The 24,198-nt window shown below is 43.7% G+C and overlaps 1 protein-coding gene across 1 annotated transcript in view; it reads right to left on the bottom strand.

The window, feature by feature from the left end:
• Window positions 1-5,953: 5,953 nt before the first annotated feature.
• Window positions 5,954-24,198, bottom strand: part of LOC144790715 (5-hydroxytryptamine receptor 3A-like) — a 62,518-nt gene continuing 44,273 nt past the window's right edge. Inside the window, exons 7-9 of the mRNA XM_078665433.1 lie at window positions 17,569-17,779; window positions 11,189-11,416; window positions 5,954-6,222 (exon numbers count right to left, since the gene is read on the bottom strand). Coding sequence (XP_078521559.1) covers window positions 5,954-6,222; window positions 11,189-11,416; window positions 17,569-17,779 — 708 coding nt within the window. The remainder of the gene's footprint in view (window positions 6,223-11,188; window positions 11,417-17,568; window positions 17,780-24,198) is intronic.

Here is a 24,198-nt window from a genome sequence, read left to right as displayed (position 1 = left end):
CCTCAGGTACACAAAATGGATGCTCTAGAACCCCAGTACGGTGGCTGTGAGTGTCCTAAATACCCCTCAAGAGTGCCTTGTCATTGTCACAGCCAGAGAAGGTTCTAGAACCGTCTGGCTCGTGCCAGTACCCCAGGGCACTGGCTATATAAGGCCCAGTCCCTGGCGGCCATTTTAGATTGAATGAAGGATTAAGAGATTCCAGACTTGACACCAGATTGACACCTGCCCTGTTGACCCCTGAGGTGGCTGGTAGCGCAGGCAGTAGATCAGCAAAGGGTTGCTGGCATTGTGTCTGACTGGCGTTCCAGTCAGCTACGTGAGAAGTGATCTAGCGCCTACAGCGCCTGCCCAGCGAGAACCTCATTGCCCCCAAAGACTGTGGCCAGATTCGTGTGCCTCCCCGCCCCCCGGTGGTGAACTGTGATCGATTTATCGAGTCACGAGGCGAGAGCAAGTTCGCCGCGACGGCGATCGTCAGCTGTGCCCCCTTCGCGACAGGTGCCTCTAGAGGGGAGCTCGGACGTCTCCGAGCCCCACCAGCGTTGAGCGCTTCCTGCGCAGATTGAAGGTGAGGTGGTGCGCCGGGGCGGGGAAAGGCCGGCCTTCGTTGGGCGGGACTAGCGTCTCTGCCACTCCCCAGTGACCCGGGAGCTGTAGCTGTGGGCGGGAACCACCCTGAATGCGGAAGTCGGAGGGAGGTCCGTGGAGCCCCTGAGAGCCCCGTCGCTAACGAGAGGAGTGCTGTGCCCGACTGAATCGTATCTTGAATTGCAGCCGATGTGAGGGGGGCCCGTTTCCTCATAGTGAATGCAGCGTTGTGAAGGAACTGTGAACCGGCATTTATTTGACTGTGCGCGAAGGTTGTGTGACCTCTCCGGCAGCCCGTTCGTCAGTCTAATGACTTTGAACTGGTGCCGCCTGTGCTCAAGTGGTGCTAAAGCCCGTAGGCGCGCCTAGACTTCACCGGCAAAGCAGAGATCCTATCCCGGTGACCGCCGAGTGCAAATGATGTATTTACTGTGTTTCCTTGCCTTCTAGATATACGCGCATACGCCTTGAGTGATTATTAAAGAGTCCCAAACCTTATTTTGTGCTCAGAGAAGCCGTATACCTGGTCATTGAGAACAGCATAAACTGTAAGAGTTATCTTTCCCATTTGAAACGTATTGCCGATGTAATGATTCTAAAGTATTTAATTGGTGGCAGCGATCCCAGAAGAAAAATGTGGTTGTTTATTTAAATGAACCAATATTTATTCTGATATTTATTCTGATATTTATTCTGATATTTATTCTGATATTTATTGTGATATTCATTCCTGAAGTTATTCTATTTATTAATACTATTTATTACTAGAACTGTATGACCAAAAGAAATGTATATGTGCTTTCCCAGTCAACCCTATTTACAACAAAGAACTTTTATATAAAGGAATCGTATTTTTCTACAGCAGTGGTGTGGTGTCCTTCTTTTTGGTGTGGATGTACAAGGAGTTATTATTGGGTCAGAGCCGGCTTAACACTACAGCCTTCACTTGCCTTGTCACTTGAGCCAAGCTACCCCCTTTGTGCTGGGCTTGCCCATCGCAGGTCCAACACTCTAGGTTTTGTGAGTTGAGTTGATGTGTCTGTCAGGTTCTTTTTCAACATTGACTTCTGAGCATCCTTAACTGATTACTGACACAATATTAAGGTACACAATACCGTTTGACACAAATATCGTGTCAAAAATATTGTTTACCAAAATATTGTGTCCCTATACTTATAATGGTAAGTATAAAAGTATCGGGTATTAAATATCGTTTAGCACTAACATTGTCTAAAAGCAAACAAACATTTTGGTCCTGATTACGAGTCTGGCGATCTTGCAACCACCAGACTCGCGGTGGTCGGTCCACCGCATTACGACTTACAAGTCGTTCCTCCACCACGGGCCCCTTTATGGTGGGAGCCCCTCCATGAAAAGGTTGGCGGTGGAGGAACACAGGGGTCCCACAGGGCCCCCACCATGGACATACGTTTAGGGGGGCACAACATGTGCCTCCACCTCTGTATACATCCAAAGTTCCAGCACGTCATGGATGTCACCGTCCATGCCATGCTGGCTCTTTTTTGCCGTTCCCATTGCAGTGCCTGTTTTCCAGGCACCACCATGGGAAAGGCGAAGGACCGTCCGCTGTACATGAGTTCAACTTGTAATACAGCGAGAAGTCCTTGCGCGGGTTCGGCGCAGCTGTGCTGGCGGAGAATGTGCAACTGCGCCAAACTCATAATCAGGCCCATAGTTTTTAATCACACATATATATATATATATATATATATAAAGAGCTTAGTAGCTTTAGCAAGTCCACATGTGTGGAAGCAGTGAATGTATAAAAACATGGATGTCCACCCAGTAAGTGAGGAAGGCTATCAGGAGAATAATAATATCGGGCCCGTGCCCACGGTAAAAAAGCCTCCTCGTAAGTACGTAATGACTCAAACAGTCACAGAAATACTGGACCAGTGTCCTCAGCTATATTTTTGGAGTTAAAACATTCTAGAGCTTGCAATGTTTTAACTCCAAAAATAGAGGTTTGACAATAAGCTCTCTTTTTGTGAGCCCGAGCGTGCTGGAGTCTGTTTGTATGTTTGAGCAGGCACGTTGAGTATATATACACACATATCTGTCTATCTATAAATGTTTATTTTAAAACAATGTAAAAAATATAAACAATTCAATTAAAAAATATTAAATAACTAACTGAATAAATAAAACACAACAAAAACACAATTACATAAAATAAGATAAGATGTTAACAAAATTAAAAATCTCAAAATTAATATAACATTAAAAATATGAAAAAATAAAAAAAATACAAAATATATGTAACTAATTAAAGAAAAAGTATTAGAGTCTGGGAATGTTAGATATACTATCACCACTCTAGTTTATGGAACAGTAGGGAAAGTGTAGGACTTCAGAAGTGTTAAATTTACTATTCCCACTCTAGTCTAAGCAACTGTAGGGAAAGCGTAAGAATTTAGAGGTGAAACATTTACTACTCCTACTGTAGTCAGACAACAGTAGAAAAACTGTTGGACTTAGGAGGGGGTAGATTTACTATTCCCACTCCAAACAGTGTAACTGTGGAGAAAGTAGTGAATTTCGGACTGGTTAGATTTACCATTTCCACTCCAGTCCATGCAAAAGCATGGAAAGTGTTGGACTTTGTAGGTATTAAATTTACTATTCCCACACCAGCCTAAGCAATGGTAGGGAAAGGATTAGGTTTTGAGGGGTACATTTATTATTCCCACTCCAGTCAGCATAATAGTAGTGAAAGTGTTAGACTTCAGAGGGGTAAAAAGTACTATTCTCACCCTGTTTAAGCAACAGTAGGGAAAGTGCTTCACTTCAAACACATTACATAGTTGAATACCCCCATTAATTTAGAAAAATATTAAACTCTTAAAAGAAACATCATTCATTAACATTAAAAATAGATACCTATTTTTATAAACTATTAAACAATTTACATCATTAATAATAAATTACAATAAATTAATTATCAATAAAAAATTATTATTTACTATTGTAATAATTATTATTTACTATTACTATTTAAAAAATAATTTTAATAATTATTTACTAGTTTAATAAATAATATGTTAGAATAATTATTTATTACTTAATTAACTTCCCACCCTATACTTCTACAAACTGAACAGCCCACACCCAAAATAACACTAAAATAAATAAGATTAGCACAATTTAGTTAATTGATACTCAATGAAATGATTAACAATTAATAATTAGTTGTTCATTATTTAATACTCAATGAACTTCCCCCTATACCCTACAAACCCAGCAGCACGCAGCTAAACTATTGCTGAAATATATAAGCATTACACAATGTACATAATTAATAATCAATTACATATTCATTTTACAATGTATAATTAATTGTCAATTAATGATTATTTAATTGACTTCCGACCTTATACCCTCTGCAAACCAAGCAATCCGCACCTAAGATATAACTAAAATAAATTAGTATTACATAATTCACATAATTAATGTCAATCACATAATTAATTTAAAATGATTAATTCATTAATTTATTATATTAATAATTAAATAAAAAAACTAAATCACTTAAAATTACAAATTATATTAAAAAACATGATAACAATTATACAACACATAGTAACACATAAAATTAATATATGAACAAACATATTAAAATACTTAAATAAGGATATTTTGGCACTATATACCTGAAAACGATATTAAAAACAACAATATTCCTAAAGACTATATCACTTACCTGAAAAACGATACTCTTGACAATGATATTTTTGCACCACAATATTTTTAGTATCGCAATATTTTATTTCCGATAATTCTCTTTCTTGATATTAAGAACTCAATATTTTGTCCAAAAACCTTCTGGACATAGTGCTTTCTTTCATTTCCATTTTTACTGTATTTCAACAGGTCCTTTATGGCCCTGAGATCTGCCATGTTTAGCAGGCCCACCAGAAAGGAGCGGCCTCACTTCCAAATACCTAGTCTTTTCTCAATGGTTGGCTGCTTAGAATTGGATATGACTGGCTGTGATGTGAAACCAATATGTTCTTAAAAAAACTTATATTGGTACCTCTTCAGAATATAATCTGTATCTTCTCTACATTATAGGGGTGGAGGATGTGCACCAGCAGCTTACAGTATGCATGGTAGTAGGGCTGGGGCAAAGTCAGCCACAGTCTCAGTCTACAACCTGGACATCCACAATTCTCATTAATTTGGTTGATAGCTTGAAGAACAAGAAAATAAATCTAAATTGTGAGCATCAAGAAGAAACTTCAGCTCATTTGTTCTACTTCATCGACAGGTTTCTCGCTCCAGTGCCTGTGTAGTAACACCTTCCGGCCAGCCTTGTTGGCCCCACATAGGATGAACATCAGTTTCTAAGTTAAAAAGATGTTCTCCAGGGTAAGAGAGAACTCGTAAAATCTAGCATCTGGCCCCATCTGGTGGTATTGGATGTGGTGGATCCCTCATTATTGAAAAAAAAAACAAGGCAGGCTTATTTTAAAATATATAAATAAATTTTGCAGTACGAGAATGGGGCCTGGCCTGGGGCCCACGGAAAAATGACCCAATATTATTGTTCTGCCTACAGCCCCTCATGAAACCACTGTACTTGAGACTTACGACACAATCACAATCTCGCAAGAAAGCAAAAGGGTAGATATCGCGGACTTCATCCTAGGAGCTGTGGGGTAGAGAAGAGAGTGTTGAGTGACTGGAACACTGGATAGGAAACACTCTGAACAATGACTGGTTTCCATGCTTTGACTTTTCACAAGACATAACTATACCTGTTCATGACTATATGCATGCTATGCATGGAATCCTTTCCAAAGCCTAATCCCACACCACAACTTCTCTTTGTCCCCCACACTCTTCAATCTTTTCAGGGTTTCCAGCCACTTCAAAGTTGTTCAAAAGTGCCATTGTTGATCTTCATAAAATTTTAAAGACAGCTACATCCATATGTGCATACATTAAATACCAAGTTGATAATAAATCGTCTCACACACAACGTTTTGAAAAGGAATCAAAGTCGACCTTCGCCGAGGCAGACATTAACGAGTGTAGTTCACATTCAGTGTCATTGCATCCACTTTCATGCAAATCTTGGGCTATGGAGAGCGAAGGGGGTCTGCAAGAGGTTCTTGTCAACTCAGGAAATTCTGCTGGCCCGCAGGATGATCATAGCCAGTTTGTTTACATGAGTTGCACCCTAATTCGCTACAGTCCTGTCATAGTCATCTTGAAGTGTCTAAACATACATTAACAATTCTTAAAGTTTTGATGGTAGTGGTGGGCAGTTGTCCCTGTCCACTGCCTGCCCCCATTTCAGTTCTCCTCTCCTCAGTCCCACCATCTGTGTCTCAGCTACTTAGAGGTTGTACCAGACACACCAGAGGCTGATGATGACCACAGCGTAGATGGCAACAAAGGACAGATAAAGGCGGTACAACAACGAGTCCAGGATGTAGCCGATGCGGACCCACTCGCTCTCCTTCTCGCGTTCCTGCTGGTGCCGTTCCAGGAACCCGCGGATGCTCAGCAGGTCCTGGGAGATATGCTCCAATTGTTGGCGGCTGTGCATGCAGTCTGGATGCGGAGGAGACGGCGCCTGGGGGACCTTCAGCTTCTCTTCACTATCTATAAGACACGAATAGTGTGGTCAACGGAGAATCAACGAAAGCAGCAAAGTCACAATGCGTAACATTTTTAAAACCTAGTTAAAAAGCAGATGCATCGAAATCCATATGGTTTCAAAGGAATTATATTTTCAATAAGGTTTCTTTAGATTTTCACACTTGTCTTAACAACAAATGTAAAATTGGTCTGTCTATAAATGGTTTCTCTTTTATACAGTTAAGATTAAAAATGGCAGTTGATTCCTGAATTGGGGAATCTTCGACTTGTGGTTGAGCCTACAACAGCCATACTCGCCATTTAGGCGCATCTGTCTTCACAAAGATCTAGTCATCACCAGCCTCTATTGTCATACTCCCTTGAGCATCATATGTTGTGATATTGTCCGACAGCAAATTGACCAGTATTCTGACGAGTCAACGCTTAGGAGACAGGGGCTAAAACGGACTCACTTTAAACTGATAGCTTTATCTCAGAAGTGTAATAGGACTTTGGAAGAAAAACTCAATGTTTAAAATTTTGGACTGTGTCAACAGTGATCTTACAATTATACATTTTGCTACTCTGTACTTACATTGTCACATATCACTTTTGTACCAACAGAATCCAACATACAATTCACAGATGAATGTTCACATCGCATGTCACGGCCACACTCAACTCTTAACATACGCGTGAGCAGTTAAACCTCATCACATGATGAACAGATGCATGGTCAAACGTCATGGCACAGCTAGAACTCATATACAGAGAAGTAGCTACACCTCCTGTACAGAGTGAACCCAAACCATAAAGTCCAGAATTGTGCCTCCTGTCTGCCAAAACCTAATCCAGATGTGTAGTCATACCCCTGTCAGTGGCATAGACTTCCACGAAAAGACAATTACTTTCAGGTTGCTCAGTCTCAAGTACAAATGTATTAAAGGCATTACCCCAAAACACCATCAGGAAAAAATGCTCAATGTACCTCTACATGCAACATTCACTCAGGAGATGGGCTCCTGGTCACCTCCTCATGCAGAAGCAAATGCAGAAGTAATCAACTCTTCTCAGGGACAGATCCCGCCTCCAAATCCACCTTCCCAGACAAATCCGCTGCTCATGGACACTGATGCAGCCCAGAGCGAGGCTCAAAGGTCACCTGTTGTAACCCCTCCCTCGCCCTGTTAATCCGGAACTGTTTGCCTTTAGAAGTAATGTGTCCTTAACTAATTACACCCGCTGTATGATATTTGTTAAGCCTTGTAATTGCCAACTCCATAGGCCCATTGTAACGGGAAATATCCTTTACGACGCAACTTTCACTATGCAGTACCTTTACAACGCAGGTTTTACAACGAAAGACATTACAATGAATTGCGCTGGGGGGCACTGCAGGATAGGGAATAGTTTAATTTACTATCCAAAACCTTCCCTACTATCCACGGGGACTGGAGTTGTAATAGTAAATTAAACTATTCCACTATCCAGCGCAACCCCCAACGCAAGTCGTTGTAACGACTTGCGTTGTAAAACCTGCGTTGTAAAGGCAAGCGTAGTAAAAGCATGCGTTATGATGACATACATCCATTGTAACTATGGCTGTGTAGCCATGGCACCCAGTGGCGTAGGGTGGGCTGGGCCACAGGGGCGGTCGCCCCAGGCGCAGGATTCTAAGGGAAGCAACATTTTAAAATGTTCTTAAGATTTAAAAGATGTGCCTGGGGTAAAGGTCTCAATACCTGACTGGTGGAAGGGACTCAGGAAGTGCTAAAGGTCGATGCTGGCAACCCATGCTACACTGCTAATGGCCCCTCCTGGCCTGAGCTTTGTATCCTGTGTATCTTATAGAACAATATACCAGCCACTTCTTCACTATTTATAGAATTGCATAACCTTACCTATGAAATCTCTCATTCTATCTGCCACCATGTTACTTTATATCCCAACTCAATGCCTCGGCACCTAGAAACAAGGTGCAAATTAACAATAACAACAACAGTGTGCACACTAAGCAAAAAAACACACACCATAGTCCATTATGCAAAGACGTTTAACCACAGCTCCTATGACTGCCAGGTCCCAGCTCACAATGTATAGATCTATGAGCATGTCCCATATCACTTTGAGTATAAAGCTACTTGTGCACCAGCCAGAATGTGTAAACATGCCCCATGTCACCTGCCAGAATCAAGACATTTGACATTTGACATGCTTGGTTAAGGAAAGCACTGTTCCGCTTGTGCGGAAACAGCACGCGTGGCTTAGCCCCCGCGGTTAATGCTGTTTCCCTTTTTAGATAATCACTGACTCTTTAAATTATTTCCCTTTAAACAAATTTCATCCAAAAGCGTACCTTATGAACAGTCTGAAAATCAAGCCTGCATCTGGCCCAATGTACACACGTATGACAGAGCTAGTTACAGATTTTATCTAGTCTACAATAAATTAAATCTCTAATGAGCATCTTAGCTCTAATTACAGGAGCAATGCTTGGGTCAAGAACATTGAAGTCCTCCTAGGATCAGGAGCCGGACGACTCATTAGCCTTCAGCTTTACTTCACCAAGTTCTAGTTAACCAACCTACCTCAGGGGCAGAATCAATCACCTCAATCTGCTCTTTGCACCTCCAGCCCTCTGTTTTCAGCACTTTAAGGGTCAGAACAATGAACTCTAATCTGTTTAATACACGCACACGGAAAAGCCTCTGAGGATATTCGATTCATGGGGTCTTGTCTTCTAATTCTCCTTGACCTTTCTGCAGCCTTTGACACTGTCAATCACAACACCCTCCTCAACACTCTTCAACAGAGAATGGGCATGGAGGCCACTGTGCTTAAATGGTTTGCCTCCTTCCTCTGAGATAGATCCCTAATGATCAAAATAGCAAACAGTCTTTCATCTCCTGTGGCGGTAGGTCAAGGTGTTCCTCAGGGCTCTATACTTGCACCCACATTATTTAATCTCTATTTAGAACCACTGGGAAATCTCCTAAGTAAATCCAGGATCCACTATAATCTCTATGCAGACAACACTCAAATCTACCTCAAGGTTGCCTCCACTCATGATCTCTCCATCCTAAGGTCTACTCTCGAATCCATTCAAAACTGGATGTAAACTCATCAACTGCTTCTGAATCCCTCCAAAACTGAATTCCTCCTCCTCTCCTCCTCACTCTCTCCTCCCCCGGTTCAATCATGGATGGATCAGATGAATCTACTTAACAATAAACCCATCATTGTCGACAGCGCAAAATCCCTTGGTGTCATACTCGACAAAAAACTCAATCTAATCTCCCACATCAATTCCATTGCAAAGTCTGCTCGATACCAACTGCGCCTTCTTTGGGGAATTCGTCGCTTTTTCCCGGAGCAGAACCTTAAAACCCTGGTGCAATCGCTGGTCCTCTCCAGACTGGACTACTGCAATTCTTTTCTTACTGGCCTCCCCAAATCCCACTTGTCCCCCCTTAGATCAGTTCTCCATTCAGCAGCTCGTTTCATTTATGGGGCCAAAAGAAGCGACCACATCACACCAATGTTATCCACCCTCGGCTGGCTTCCCATCGAGGCTAGAGCTATCTACAAGACTGCCTGTATCACCCACAAAGCCTTGCACTCCTCCTCTCCTCGCTACCTGGCGAATGAACTGAAACTCTCTGGAGGCTCTAGACCATCAGGTAATGCAGAAAATCTACTGCTTGAACCTCCCACTTTTAACAAGGAAAGATCGATAGCCCAATCCTTTTCAGGCAACGCGGTGAGTATCTGGAACTCACTTCCGCCTCAGCGCCGGATCACCAGCTCCTCCCAGGCCTTCAAAACGGACCTCAAAGTTCTCCTCCTCCAAAGACACCTCCAAAAGTAATTCACGCCCTCTCTATTATCTGAAGGAAGACCTCCCATTACTGAAAACTCTATTCTCTATGACTATGGAAGTGCCTTCCCAGTGTGTTCTTGTGGTTAAAGTGTTTGCAATTTATTGCAGTATTATCCTTGTTCCTGTGTTTAGTACTCTTTTGTAACATGCACATGCCACTTTTCTCTTGTAACACACTGTTTGCTACCTCTCACATGTTGTTTGCCTTTGATACTTGCACAAGTGCCACCATTGCCTACGTAACGTTTGTTCTTGTGCCTGAGTGTCTAACATATATTGCAGTATTTTACCTCTAATTGTACTTTGTTTTCTCTTGTAACCTGCACACTTGTCACTTTTTCCTCCTGTAATGCACTGTTTGCTACTTCATATATTTTGTTTGCTCACAATTGTCACTTTTACCTCATGTAACTTAACGTCTGCTTTTGTAAGTTGTCCACCTGTAATTTTCTGTTCTTATTGTGAAGCGCTCTGACGCCTTCGAGTAAAGTCTGCGCTATATAAAAATGCATCAATAAATAAATAAATAAATGTCTTGGGGCATAGAGCTAGTTTAAGGACCCCATAAGGGGCCTTCCCTGAAGCTGATCCCACACATCACACTTCAAAGTACCAAACTGTGCTCTTTATTCAAGCTCACTTCTGATCTTATCTTTTAAGGCTCAACCTCCCAAGATCCTGCTTAGGGGAAAATCATTAGAGTTGTTACTGTTGTTATTAGTATTTTAATGTTGTTTTATACTGTGTTTTATTAACCCTGCTGCAGAGTATTGCATATGCAGAGGTTTATATTAATAATGCATAATAAAAAATTCTTCTAATAAATTAATATGTGAGCATGCCACACTCAGCCCGTTGTGCAGCAGTTTGTGGTGACACTACATGTCAGTAGTCCTGCCTATATCTATCCACCGCTCAAATTAATTTCATATTTCACAATACTAATTCACCACTAATCCTTTTTGAGTTCCGGAGTAGCGTGCCACTCGCCGAAAAAGAGCTTCAATGCCTCGTCAGGGGTAGTAAGCGCTATATAAATGCAATTACAATATAACGTATAGGTGTGCTACCACCTGGGCCTCTGATGGTGGTGGTGGCTTCAGTCCTCACCTAAATTGTTCTGTTTCACTTGGACACACATAGAAGTGGCAGTCTTCTCGTTCGCTTGCGGCGGGGCCTTATAGCAGACCAGCCGCGCAATGAACTCCACCAGCAGCGTCTTCACCCAGTTAGGAATCCTGGTCCCGTGCACGGCGCCGCGGTGTAGGACATGGGTGATGATCACAGTCTCCAGGAGGCTGAGCACCAAGAGAGCCAGGCAGACTGAGAAGTAAATACCTGGAAGAGAAGACAAAGAATATCAGTCACATTCATGGACTATCTAGATATGTATGTAAGAAATACTGCCTGTAAGAGCAGAGGGATGGCGCCTAGAAGATAATGCAGCCTTGAAAATGCCTCTAAACGCTGAGAGGGGAGGCGGATGGAGCAGTCATGGCAGGGAAAATAAGGGTGGGGTATTGTACTTGGAATAATCCTCCCTAATCACTAATTAAAAAACACCCTCATGTGTCAGGTTGGTAAGAAGTAATGGTGCCCTATTTTTGAGAAAGAGACTGATACTCAAGTGTGTGTGTGGGCATGTGCGCATGTGTGCGTGTGGGCATGTGTGTGTGTGCAAATGTGTGCATGTGTACGCGCACCTGTGTGTGAGCGTTTGTGTGTACATGTGTGTGTGTGAAAAATCTGTGTGTTTGTGCATGTGTGTGTGCATGTAGGTGTATTTGTGTGTGTGTGTGTGTGTGTGTATGTGTGCATGCATGTGTGTACACTAATCACTAATTCAAAACCACCCACATGTGTCAGTTTGGTAAGAAGTAATGGTGCCCTATTGTTGAGAAAGAGACTGATACTCAAGTGTGTGTGTGTGTGTGTGCGCATGTGCGCGTGTGGGCATGTGTGTGTGTGTGTGCATATGTGTGCACGTGTACGCGCACCTGTGTGTGAGCGTTTGTGTGTACATGTGTGTGTGCAAAATCTGTGTGTTTGTGCATGTGTGTGTGTGCATGTAGGTGTATTTGTGTGTGTGTGTGCATGCATGTGTGTACACTAATCACTAATTCAAAACCACCCTCATGTGTCAGGTTGGTAAGAAGTAATGGTGCCCCATTGTTGAGAAAGAGACTGATACTCAAGTGCGTGTGTGGGCATGTGCGCATGTGCGCGTGTGGGCATGTGTGTGTGTGTGCATGTGTGTGCACGTGTACGCGCACCTTTGTGTGAGCGTTTGTGTGTACATGTGTGTGTGCAAAATCTGTGTGTTTGTGCATGTGTGTGTGCATGTAGGTGTATTTGTGTGTGTGTGTGTGTGTGTGTGCATGCATGTGTGTACACTAATCACTAATTCAAAACCACCCACATGTGTCAGTTTGGTAAGAAGTAATGGTGCCCTGTTGTTGAGAAAGAGACCGATACTCAAGTGTGTGTGTGTGTGTGCACATGTGTGTGCGCGTGTGGGCATGTGTGTGTGTGTGCACCTGTGTGTGTTGTGCATGTGTGTGTGCGTATGTGTGCGTGTGTACCTGCACCTGTGTGTGTGCATGTGTGTGTGTCTGTGTTTGTGTGTTTCTTTGTGTGTGTGTGTCTGTGTGTGTGTTTTTTGTGTTTGTGTGTGTCTGTGTGTGTCTGTCTGTATGCGTGTCTGTGTGTGTGTGTGTGTGTGTCGGTATGTGTCTGTCTGTGTGTGTGTTTGTGTGTCTGTCTGTGTGTGTGTCTGTTTGTGTGTGTGTCTTTATGTCTATCTGTGTGTGTCTGTCTTTATGTCCATCTGTATGTGTGCCTGTGTGTGTGTCTGTGTGTGTGCATGTGTGTGTCTCTGTGTGTGTCTATCTGTATGTGTGTCTGTGTATGTTTGTGTGTCTGTATGTCTGTGTCAGCCTGCGTGTGTGTCTGTCTGTGTGTGTGCCTGTGTGTCTGTCTGTGTTTGTGTGTGCCCGTCTGTCTGCGTGTGTCTGTCTGTGTCTGTGTGTGTCTGTCTGTCAGTGTGTGTCTGTGTGTCGGTGTCTTTGTGTCTGTTTCTCTGTGTGTCTGTGCTTGTGTCCGTGTGTGTGCACATGTGTGTGTGTTTGTGCATGTGTGTGTCCGTGTAGGTGTGTGCATGCATGTTTGTACACAAATCACTAATTCAAAACCACCCACATGTGTATGTTTGGAAAGAAGTTATGGTGCCCTATTGCTGAGAAAGAGACTGATACTCAGGTGTGTGTGAGTGTGTGCGCACGCGCCTGTGTGTGTGCACATCTGTGTGTTTGTGCATGTGTAGGTGTCTGTGTGTGTGTGTGCATGCTTGTGTGTACATGTGTGTGTTTGTGTGCATGTGCGCACCTGTGTGTGTTTGTGCATGTGTGTGTGCGTTAGTTGACTGTTGTCCAGGGGCCAGTGAAGGACCCACATGGTTCCTGTGCTTTTTAAGCGGAGCGATTCACTAGTGGGCCAGAGCTACCACTGAGATCCAAAGAGCCTTCTTCTGTAGGGGGCTGCATCTTGTAATATCGCTCAGTGTCTAGATCTTCTGGTGGTGGGAGCACAGGGCTTGGGCCCCACTGGAGTCTTAACCGAGACATTTAACCCCTTAAGTGCTGCCGTTGGCCGTCACAAGCACTACCTTCATAGTGCTGCGCACGTCCAACGGCCGATGCGACCCCGCCCGTTTTGCGAAAGTGCCGCACTGCCACGAAATCGCGGCCGCAGCAAACGGGTTAAATCACAGCAGGCAGCGTTTCCCTGGCTAATGCTTTTGGGTCAACAAGATGAGAACTAGAGCTTGGCTCTAATAGGTGTACCAATACTCCCCTTCATTCCCCTAGGTGCTATGACTTCTTGTGAGGCAAAGGTGTCACGGACTGACGAAGGGCGCTCTTCGAGGTGTTAATTGCTGCATCCTGCACTCGCCTATCCTATAATAGCCTCACTCTAGGGTGCCTTGATAGTTACTTTAGTTTAGATAAGTTAATTTATTTTTAAAGTGCAACATACATCCTAGGGTCTTCTGCCACAAAAAAATTAAGGTAGGCATAAAGCCTAACTTTGAATTTGGCGCATGAGTTACTCCGTCACAAATGTGGTGGATAGCCTGCCCCCCCTTATTACATGTGCCATAAAATATAGTAACGTTGTAATAGGGCAGACGGAATATCTTCTATATTTGTGATGGAGAAACCTATCTGGAAAACTCTAAGAGCCACTAGCATCATTGTAAATTGCGGTCGCAAAGGGGTAGAGTCTGCGAATCTGCCCCTTTGCGACCACAATTTTTGCATTTGGGATGCATCATCCCAAATGCAAAAATCGCTATTTAAGTAATCACTAACATTGTGATTATTTAAATTACAATTGCATTTAGGGAATCGTAAATTGTGATTCCTTAAATGCAATGCCACAACCAAAAAGAATTGCGATGTCACAATTAAAAAACGCAAATTACCATCAAGTCAAAGTTGGTGGTTATTAGGGAGATCTTAGAAAAATGCACAAAAGTGCATTTTTCAAAGTTCTATGTTGCACACATACATGTCCTTGGGGCATGTGTGTGTGCAACAAGTGTTGAAATTGCAATTTCAGTGGTGCATCAGGGTGTACTTTTGGCACACTTGCACCCTTGAAATTGCATTCGCAATTTGCGAATACCTATTTGGTACTCGCAAATTCTGCATGCAATTCCCATTAATGGGAAGCAATTCCTTATTTGCGAATCGCAATTTGCGAGTCGCAAATAAGGAATGTGTAGCAATCACAATTTTTTTAGCGATTCCTACATACATAAGCATTTGCGATTCCTAAATTGTGATTTCTTGAAAAATCACAATTTAGGAATCGCCAATGCAGTTTGATGCATGTGGCCCTAAATCAGGTGCATAGTGTACTCATGCGGGGAACTAACGAGAAAAAAGTAAGGCCAGTTTTTTCTGAAGAATTGTTGAGCAGAAGTAATCTTTAGTTTAAAAGGCAAGGTATTTCATAACAGGGGGCAAGCACTGAAAAAGATTTCCCTCCATAGTGTAATTTTCTAAAGACATGCAAGACTAATAAGTTTAATGAACCAGTGTCAAGAGTAAGAGAGTGTCTGCTTATCTTATCACTCAGAAAAGAAGGGTCTTTTCTGACTAAACTTTTATGTACTAAACAAAGTTGATTCTGGTGGGGATCGGCTGCTCGCGTCACACAATAAGAATAGATTTAGATTTAGTAACCAGGACTTAAACATAACTACCCTTGTGGCTTGGTTTTGTATTCACTTAAATCTTTGCATCAAATATTTAGCTAAGCCAAGATAAAGTGCCTTGAAGGAGCCAAACTGAACATGTTATGGTGGCTCCAGGTGGTCATATGCCCTCCGGCGAGAGTAGGGGGAGAACAGGTCTACGTTTGCACCTGTAGTAAGTCCAGGAAGAGACAACTCCTGAGACCTGGATGTCCATTTAAGCTTAGAGTCTAAGGGGACTCCCAGCCTCTTAAAAGATGTGCCTTGGCTGAGGAACGTGACCTGGTGTAGCACGCTAGCGTGAAGGTGAACAAACAGAAGTGCCATTGCCCACCACTAGTACTTCTGCTTTGTCACGTTAATATTTCATCTAATTTTTCATATTTCATGTTTTCATATTTCAAATAAATCATTTTAGAATATCATGATTCGCGTTTGGTTTCTTAAAGGCAGAAAATTGGTTAAGTGTCCTCTTAGTAAAATTTGCCCCAAAAATTCCAATTAAATGTGCAAGATGTAAAATGCAAATATTAAATAAATAAGGAGAGACAACAGATTATTGTGGGATTCTTGTATTTATAGTTCATGGGAGAGACATAAAAAAGTAGAGCCTGACTCTGATCTATCTCAGAAAAGAGAAAAGCCATATCAATGCTGTCCGATCCCACATAAAGCCTTCAATAAGTCCAGTAAAATCCATTATAGACACACAAGGCCTGATTCACAGAAGTAACTTAAGACAAAATCCTAAACTTACTACCATTTTGGTATTCACAGAAGGCACTTACTCATTTTGGTATTCACGGAAGGCACTTACTCATTTCGGCATTCACAGAAGTAATTTAGGAGTGGATACCGAAAGTCTTAAAGTTAGGATTTTTCTCAGTTTAGGAGTAGTAAAGTTTGGATTCCTAACTTTAGGACTTCTAAATTACTTCTGTGAATACTGAAAGGAGGAAGTGCCTTCTGTGAATACCAAACTGGTAGTAAGTTTAGGATTTTTTCTTAAGTTAGTTCTGTGAATCGGACCCATGGTGCTTTTGTTGGGGCAGAGGTAGATAGGTGCTCTAGAAGAGCCTGAACCTGTCCAGGTATGCTGCAATCTGGAGATCTCTAAACATTCCAGTCTAGCATTTCAGGGTTTTTGGATTGCTGGGGAAAAGTAGGTGTGTAAATACTTCATTGCCAGCTATGGGCATCCGTGGCATGATGGCGCCCATACACATCATAAATCTGGTTATCCTTGGCATAATACAATCTTTGTTGCATTAACGGGCTGGTTCTTGAGATTAAGTGGGCCCTGCCATAACTGTGATCCTTTAGGACTTATCATGGGCATCCTGGGCATGATGGGTCCTGCCCTTGGCATATTGCTGACCATCTCTGTAATACTGGTGGCTCCTTGTCATCATAGAGAGCATTTTGTAAAATGTTAATCTGTGTGAAATTGCAAGGCCAGGATTATTCAACTGGATTTTGAATAGCTTTTGGCCAATTATTCAGGAAATCAGTTCTACAACAAACACAATATTGCCACCACTTTTCAGAGAGTTCTTGAGGACAGCCAGGTGATGTGTCAGAGTATGAGAGCATTAGAATATTTCTAGAGTGCCTCTTCAGACTATATGTCATTTTAGACAATTTATTTAACATTGTTCTGTAAAATGAAACATTTGGCACCAAATTGTGGACAAACTTACCTTGAAGGAAGCTGGACATGCTTGTTTTCCTTGCTTACTTGCTGCAATTCTGGTTGGGTCTTTAGACCCCACTACTTTTAACGTTCACAAGCCATCCCTGGTGCAGTGTGAGAGCTCCTTTGATATCTCAGCAGTAAGATAGCTGTGCCTGGCCAGAATGGATGTGTTTTGTGAGAGCTCTGTTTATGTCTCAATACAGAAATATCAGTGGTGAAAGTTAAGCTAGCTGAGCACTGAAAGTATTCTATGGATGTCTCAAATAGCGGTGCATGGTGCAGGTCAGTGTAGACGTGCATCGCGTGAGCCCTGTTTGCTCCAAAGTTGCCTGGAGAGTCTGGTGCTTGCATGATACCTGTCCCCATTCAGTGCAATAAAGGGCTGATACAAAAATGTGTTCAAGGGCTTATTTGGGTTGCCAGATGGTTCCTGAACTGGGGCAAGAAGCCATCTTGATAACCCCTAATGTTAAATAGTGATCTTGCACAATTTTGTATCCTCATCTGGGCAGCAGGCCATCCTGGTCACCTTACCAATAAGAGGCGTTCCATTGGTAGTGCTTGGCAGCAGGTCATTCATGATGAGCAGAAAGACGGTGTAGCCCAGAAGGAGGGTCATCTTGAAAGAAGCGCGGTCCACGCTGTGTGGCGGCAGGTAGAAGCTCATGATGTCTATCACCATCAGGAAGGCGCTCGGGATCAAAAGGTTCACCACGTACAGCAAGGGTCTTCGCTTCACGATTACCTGAGGAGTTGATCGGGCTTTAACAATGAGTGTACAGGGACTCAAAGGGAGGCGTATAGTGGAATAAGAAATCATAATGTAAAACAAGCTGGCGAACATGAAGATCAGCTTCATACAGTGAAACACAAGATGGGTTTGGGCCTCAGTACAGTAACACATGCTAGGGTATGGGGTATCAAGTATAGGGTGTTGCATGACATTACAACAAGTGCCTTTACAATGCATCCTTTACCATGCATCCTTTACCATGCAATGCCTTTGCCATGCATTCCCTGTACCACACATATGCCTTTACCATGTATGCCTTTACAATGAAGAATGCATTATCTGCTCCGCCTGAATAAATGTGATCAGAGCTACCTATATTTGCTTCCTATAAGGTGGACACAATGGGGAACCCTGGACTTCGATGATACCTTTTCTTTTTTCCGCTTTCTTTTCATTTCTCTTGGCACCACTTGTTTTCTCGAATCTTAAGAATCTACTTTCTTTTGATTTCTGAGATTTTCCAAATAAGAGACATTTCTGTTAGAATATTTAGTTTTTGATATCATTTTTTCTTTGATATTTTATACACAGCCCTGATGTAGTCATTGGCAATTGTGATATGCCAGACGAAACACGTGTTGGCTGTTTTTGGAAATACATCGTAGCTGTGTGTCAAGTATTTACCGAACTTGTATTGAGAAAATAAAGAAGAATTCTACTGGAACCAACTTCTTGTGGACACTTATCTTTACCAGAGTTATTGATATTGGTGGACTTGAGAAATGTTTTTGGTATATGTGTGACCATCGATTTATGGTTACAATTTTTCACATATATGATTTGTGATATATTATCAGTTCCTTGAAATCTAAGATACTATAATTGATTACAAGTGTACTCTGTTTACATATATACAATTGGAGCGCAGGTGAGATACCCCATATATCATTGTAATAGCCACACCTAGGTTTTTTTTTTTAGGGTAGCCTGGTAACCTCTCTTTTCTCACCTAGCTGCACCCTTTATTACGAATATCATTATAAATATCTCTGGAGATATTCTTGAGCGCCCTGAACTGTGTGGTTACCAGCCATTTATCTTTGCTTCCAAATACAGTTGCAATGTGTGCAGTTAAATATTTTGGCGCTAATATATATATCACAGATGCACTCATTTCTGAGGGTAATCTGTTAAAAGCAATATCAACTTAAAGTGTCTGCTTGGCCATCTGGAAACGTCTCCTGCTCTCCATGATGGACAGCAGCACTGTGTCATCTAAAGTGGTAATGCTATATTACTGCTTTAATAGCTTGACAGTGATTCCATTTGTGAGCATGTTCTGTACACACTAAGGACATTGGTCTTAGATTTAATATGGAAAGGAGGCAGGAAGTGGGAGCCCGTGATTCGTTATATATATATTTTTGGCCGGATTCGCGCACCCTGCGCTGAATTCTGCCGAAAATATTTTTTAAAAAACATTTTTGGCCCCAGGGTCCCAGTGGGACCCCCTGATCAGGCCTATGGGGCCAGGATGTATCTACCCCGCCCCCTTTTATTTTTTTTAAATCGTTTTTCTCACCTTTTTTCTTCCTTCTGACTTGGTACCGAGTCACAAGATGGCTGCCAACACTTCCTGGTTTGAAGTGTTGGCAGCCAATCAGAAGCAAGCTCATGCTTGGGAGGGCTCAGCCAATCAGATCTCACAATTCTCAAATATCGATATCTGTAAATCTTTAAGTATCTAAAAAACTACGGAACGGATTTACACCATTTAAAGATATGTGTGCTTTCTGGACCAAGAGCTATCTCTCTGCCAAATTTGGTGTAATTTGGTTCAGCAGTTCAGACTGTAGCCGTGTCCAAAGTTTCCTATGGAGAAAACACGTTTTGGGACCCCCCTTTTTTCTCTGCCCCCGCTTGACGAATCACCCCGAAACTTTCAAGACAAAAGTTGACCTGAGCGTGCCATTAGTTTTGAAAATTTCGTGAAAATTCGTCAAACGGCGCCAAAGTTATTGGCAAATCAAAACACTTTTCCTATGGAAACAAGGTTCTGACTATAACTACCTACTGGCTACCGCCAGTAGGTTTTTTATATATATATATATATATATATATATATATATATATATAGGCTCATGCTTGACCAACAGGGGACTGCTTCAAGACACAGCAAGCAGGTGGCTCCCAGATCGAACATTGGGCTGCTGCTTGAGGCCCTCATCCCTGGCTGAGTTCCGCCTGCTCGTTGGTCAAGCATGAGCATATATATATATATATATATATATATATATATATATATATATATATATATATATATATATATATATATATATATATATATATGTACGACAAATTCCCGGCTGTTCCCAGTCTCTGGTTACGGCGAGTCTGTGCGGGTGCCGGCCACCCTATTTACAAAAACGACTTTTTCCTCCCCGTTTGAAGAAAATTGCACAGACTACTCACGATGCTTCAGTGATTTTATTTACACGAAGTCAGCAGCTCCCTACCGACGCGTTTCGCCACCGTGACCAAGCCTTAAGTGGCGAAACGCGTCGGTAGGGAGCTGCTGACTTCGTGTAAATAAAATCACTGAAGCATCGTGAGTAGTCTGTGCAATTTTCTTCAAACGGGGAGGAAAAAGTCGTTTTTGTATATATATATATATATATATATATATATATATATATATATATATATATATATAAAAATATAGATAGATATTTATAGATTCTGCTCCTGGGTCTGCCATACACAGAAGAAGCACTCTAACAACTGAAAAAAGGTGTGACTCTTCACCTTTATTAAATTGGTATGAACTGCCAGCAGCTAACTAAGTGCGACCATTAAGGAGCTTAACACTACCACTCCCACAATGCATTGGGCGTGTAATGGCCCATTAATTAGTGCGTGGAAGTGGTGCACGAGAATTTAGTTACCAAGCCTCTGAGGAAGAAATCAATTTTGAAACGCGTCAGGCAAAGACGGAGTTCCTGCATATCCTGCCTGCATGCGACAGCAGTTCATACCAATTTAACAAAGGTGAAGGGTCACACCTTTTTTCAGTTGTTCGAGTGCTTCTTCTGTGTGTTGCAGACCCAGGAGCAGAATGTTTAAAGCGGCAGCCCAGCCGCGAAGGAGCACCACCCTGTCTAATACGGGGGCCAGGACATTGGAATCTTACCAATTTCAGTAGTGGAGCAGCTGAGCTGGGTGAGGACTGCGGCGCGTGTGGGGGCTCATTCGGAGCTTGGGCTCATACAGAGCGGCAGCTAACTAAGTGCGACCATTAAGGAACTTAACACTACCACTCCCACAATGCATTGGGCGTGTAATGGCCCATTAATTAGTGCGTGGAAGTGGTGCACGAGAACTTCGTTACCAAGCCTCTGAGGAAGAAATCAATTTTGAAACGCGTCAGGCAAAGACGGAGTTCCTGCATATCCTGCCTGCATGCGACAGCAGTTCATACCAATTTAATAAAGGTGAAGGGTCACACCTTTTTTCAGTTGTTCGAGCGCTTCTTCTGTGTGTGGCAGACCCAGGAGCAGAAGATATATATACATATACACACACAAATTGTCCTGTAGCAGCGGGAGCACTGTTCAGTGGGTGCCCGCGCCAAGACCAGGGCAGTGTCTCGTAAACATTCCACACAAAAAAAGGTATCGCGGCACACTTCTTGGATTTCAAACAGTTATTTTATTTCCAGAACGTGACAAAAGCTCCTACGCGTTTCGAACCGTAGTTCCTGTTCACGGCAGTGTTTGTCATTAGTCCCTCTTTAGTTTTACTATTTATACTGTTACACCCAGGTGTTAGTTGTGGTGCATGCTGGACCATGTAGTGTACACGTTGTTAAGATTTTTTAAACGAGCATTTAAATGCTCCTGCGTGGGGGGTGGCTTAAAACAACGAGGTGTTATGTATGTTACTACACTTGTAAGTGTTTTCCTAATATTAGAAAAAAACGCTTTTTACATTCATGAACATCATGAATGTTTTCGATCAATGTCACAGTAAGTGATGATTGATCGTGTATGTAACTTGTGACTAAGTGTCAATTGGAATATATTTATATATATATATATATATATATTCACTGAAAAAAACATAGGTTTCAGGGACGTTATAGTTAGTTGGACATTTCATTTCTACAAAACCAGAGAAATTCTGCCGTTATAGTTAGTTCAGCTAACTATAACTCGTGCCCCCGCAATGCACTGCTGATGACGTCACATATCACATCATTTATGACATGGTCAGTGACATCACTGATGACATCATCCAGTGACTGTGTGTTTCTTTAAAGTTTAAATATGTTTTATATATATATGCCAAGGTGTATTGAAGAATGAGTGGGTGTATAAGTGTCTGGATGGAGGATTTAGTAGGTGTGTGACTGACTGTATAAATGAGTGATTAAATGTGTCTTACTGAGTTTAGTGAGTGACTAAACTATGTGAATGTCTGTATCAGTCTGTCTGTTGTTGTTTAAGCTGCTGCATGGGTTGATCAGTAGCTACATGAGTGTCTCTATGGGTTCTTGATTGGTTGCCTGAGTATGTGTATGGGAGACTAAGGGGCCGATTATGATGGCGGACGGACTTGAGTCCGTCCGCCACCATAGAGTAGGAGGGACCGTCCGCAGGGGCAGCGGCGGTCCCTTCATACAGATTAGGATGTGACCGCCAGGGTGGCAGTCACATCTTCTATTTTTAACATTGCGGCGGGTGGAGCTTCAAGCTGCACCCGCCGCAATGTTAAAAATGCATGCACAGCATTTGCGTGCACAAAGCGGCAGGCACCGCGCGGTGCCTGCCGCTTTGTTCACCCAAATGCAGGGGGGTACCATAGGTACCCCCCATGTGCACCCCCCACCCCCCCTTCACCCAGGGGGCCCGCAACGGGCCCCCGAAGGCAATCTCCGTATGCTTTTCCACGGCGGAAAAGCCGCCGTGGAAAAGCATACTTTCTACGCGATCATAATATGGCTGGCGGTGTCTGATGGACACCGCCAGGCATGTTATTGCTTTTCCGACGCGGTCGGAAGGCGACCGCGGCGGAAAAGCTGCGGACTGAAAAATCGATCCCCCAGCCATCCTAATCTGGCGGGGGGTCTTTTTCAGTCCGCAGCGGATTTCCCGCATCCTCCGGGCCGGCGGTGGCTTCCGCCGGCCCGGAGGATGCGGGAAATCCGCAATCCTAATGAGCCCCTAAGCGTGTGGGTGTGTGGGGGGTGTGTGACTGTGCATAGATGTGTGAGTAGTTGATTCACTGGGTGTATGGGTTCAAGAGTGCATGTGGAACAGCTGTATGGGTGGGTGAATATGTGTATGTGTTAGACGGGGACCTGGAGGGTCGGCCGAGCAGAGTGATCGCACAGACAGGTAACTTCCCCCCCACAGATGGACACCACACAAAGCTTATGGTAACACCTTTTATAGGCACTTCGGGTAGTAGAGTGGTACGATACAGGGCGATCAGGACACAATGATCCTCTCAATTCTAGTCTCTAGTAAGGGAAGGGGGTAGCGGGACAGTCTTGGTACCCACGGGTACGGGTGTGTAACGGTGATAGCTCACAATCCTCGAGCTCGGTGTTCGGATGGGTCAGACCGCGGCAGCGCCAGCAGGTCCCGAAGAGGTCGTAGGTGGCACGGGCCGCGGCAGCGCCAGCAGGTCCCAACGAGGATGAAGGTTACAACGGGCCGCGGCAGCGCCAGCAGGTCCCACGAGAATGCAGGTTGCAACGGGCCGCGGCAGCGCCAGCAGGTCCCACGAGGATGAAGGTTACAACGGGCCGCGGCAGCGCCAGCAGGTCCCACGAGAATGCAGGTTGCAGAGGGCCGCGGCAGCGCCAGCAGGTCCCACGAGGATGAAGGTTGCAGAGGGCCGCGGCAGCGCCAGCAGGCAGGACAATAGTTCACAAGGCAGGGCTGTGGCAGCGCCAACAGTCCGTCAAGGATGAGTTCGTCGCGGTGTCTCTCGACTCCAGGATACAACTGCCTTCCTGTCCTGGGGCTGCCTCAGTTATAGGTCTGGCGCCCTTTGATGTCCGGACCCTCGCTCTTGGAGGTCGGGAGGTCTGGGATGAGGGAGTCCAGACACCCAGCAGGGGGGTGGAGCCAGCGCCCGAGGAGGCTGGGGGTGCTCGGCACCTGGCGGGGGAGAGCCGTCGACACTTCGTACTCCCATTGACCTGCCAAGTGGGCCGTTCACCTCCTGGGTGGAGGGTGGTGCCGGGATGTCGGGGCCTGGCCAGGCCCCGGGTTGGGGTCGGGCTGAGGCCGCGCGGCCGCGTGGTGCCGTGTCCAAGATGGCGGCTGGGCCGGGCAATGGTGCTGACGGTGGCCCGGGCCCTGTCCTGCGGGGAGGGAGCGAGCCCTTCATGTGGCCTGTCCAACATGCGTCCCCCCCAGCTG

This window comes from Lissotriton helveticus, chromosome 11 (genome assembly GCF_964261635.1).
Source record: "Lissotriton helveticus chromosome 11, aLisHel1.1, whole genome shotgun sequence".
Classification (NCBI taxonomy): Eukaryota; Metazoa; Chordata; class Amphibia; order Caudata; family Salamandridae; genus Lissotriton; species Lissotriton helveticus.
This window is presented reverse-complemented; position numbering and strand designations above follow the sequence as displayed.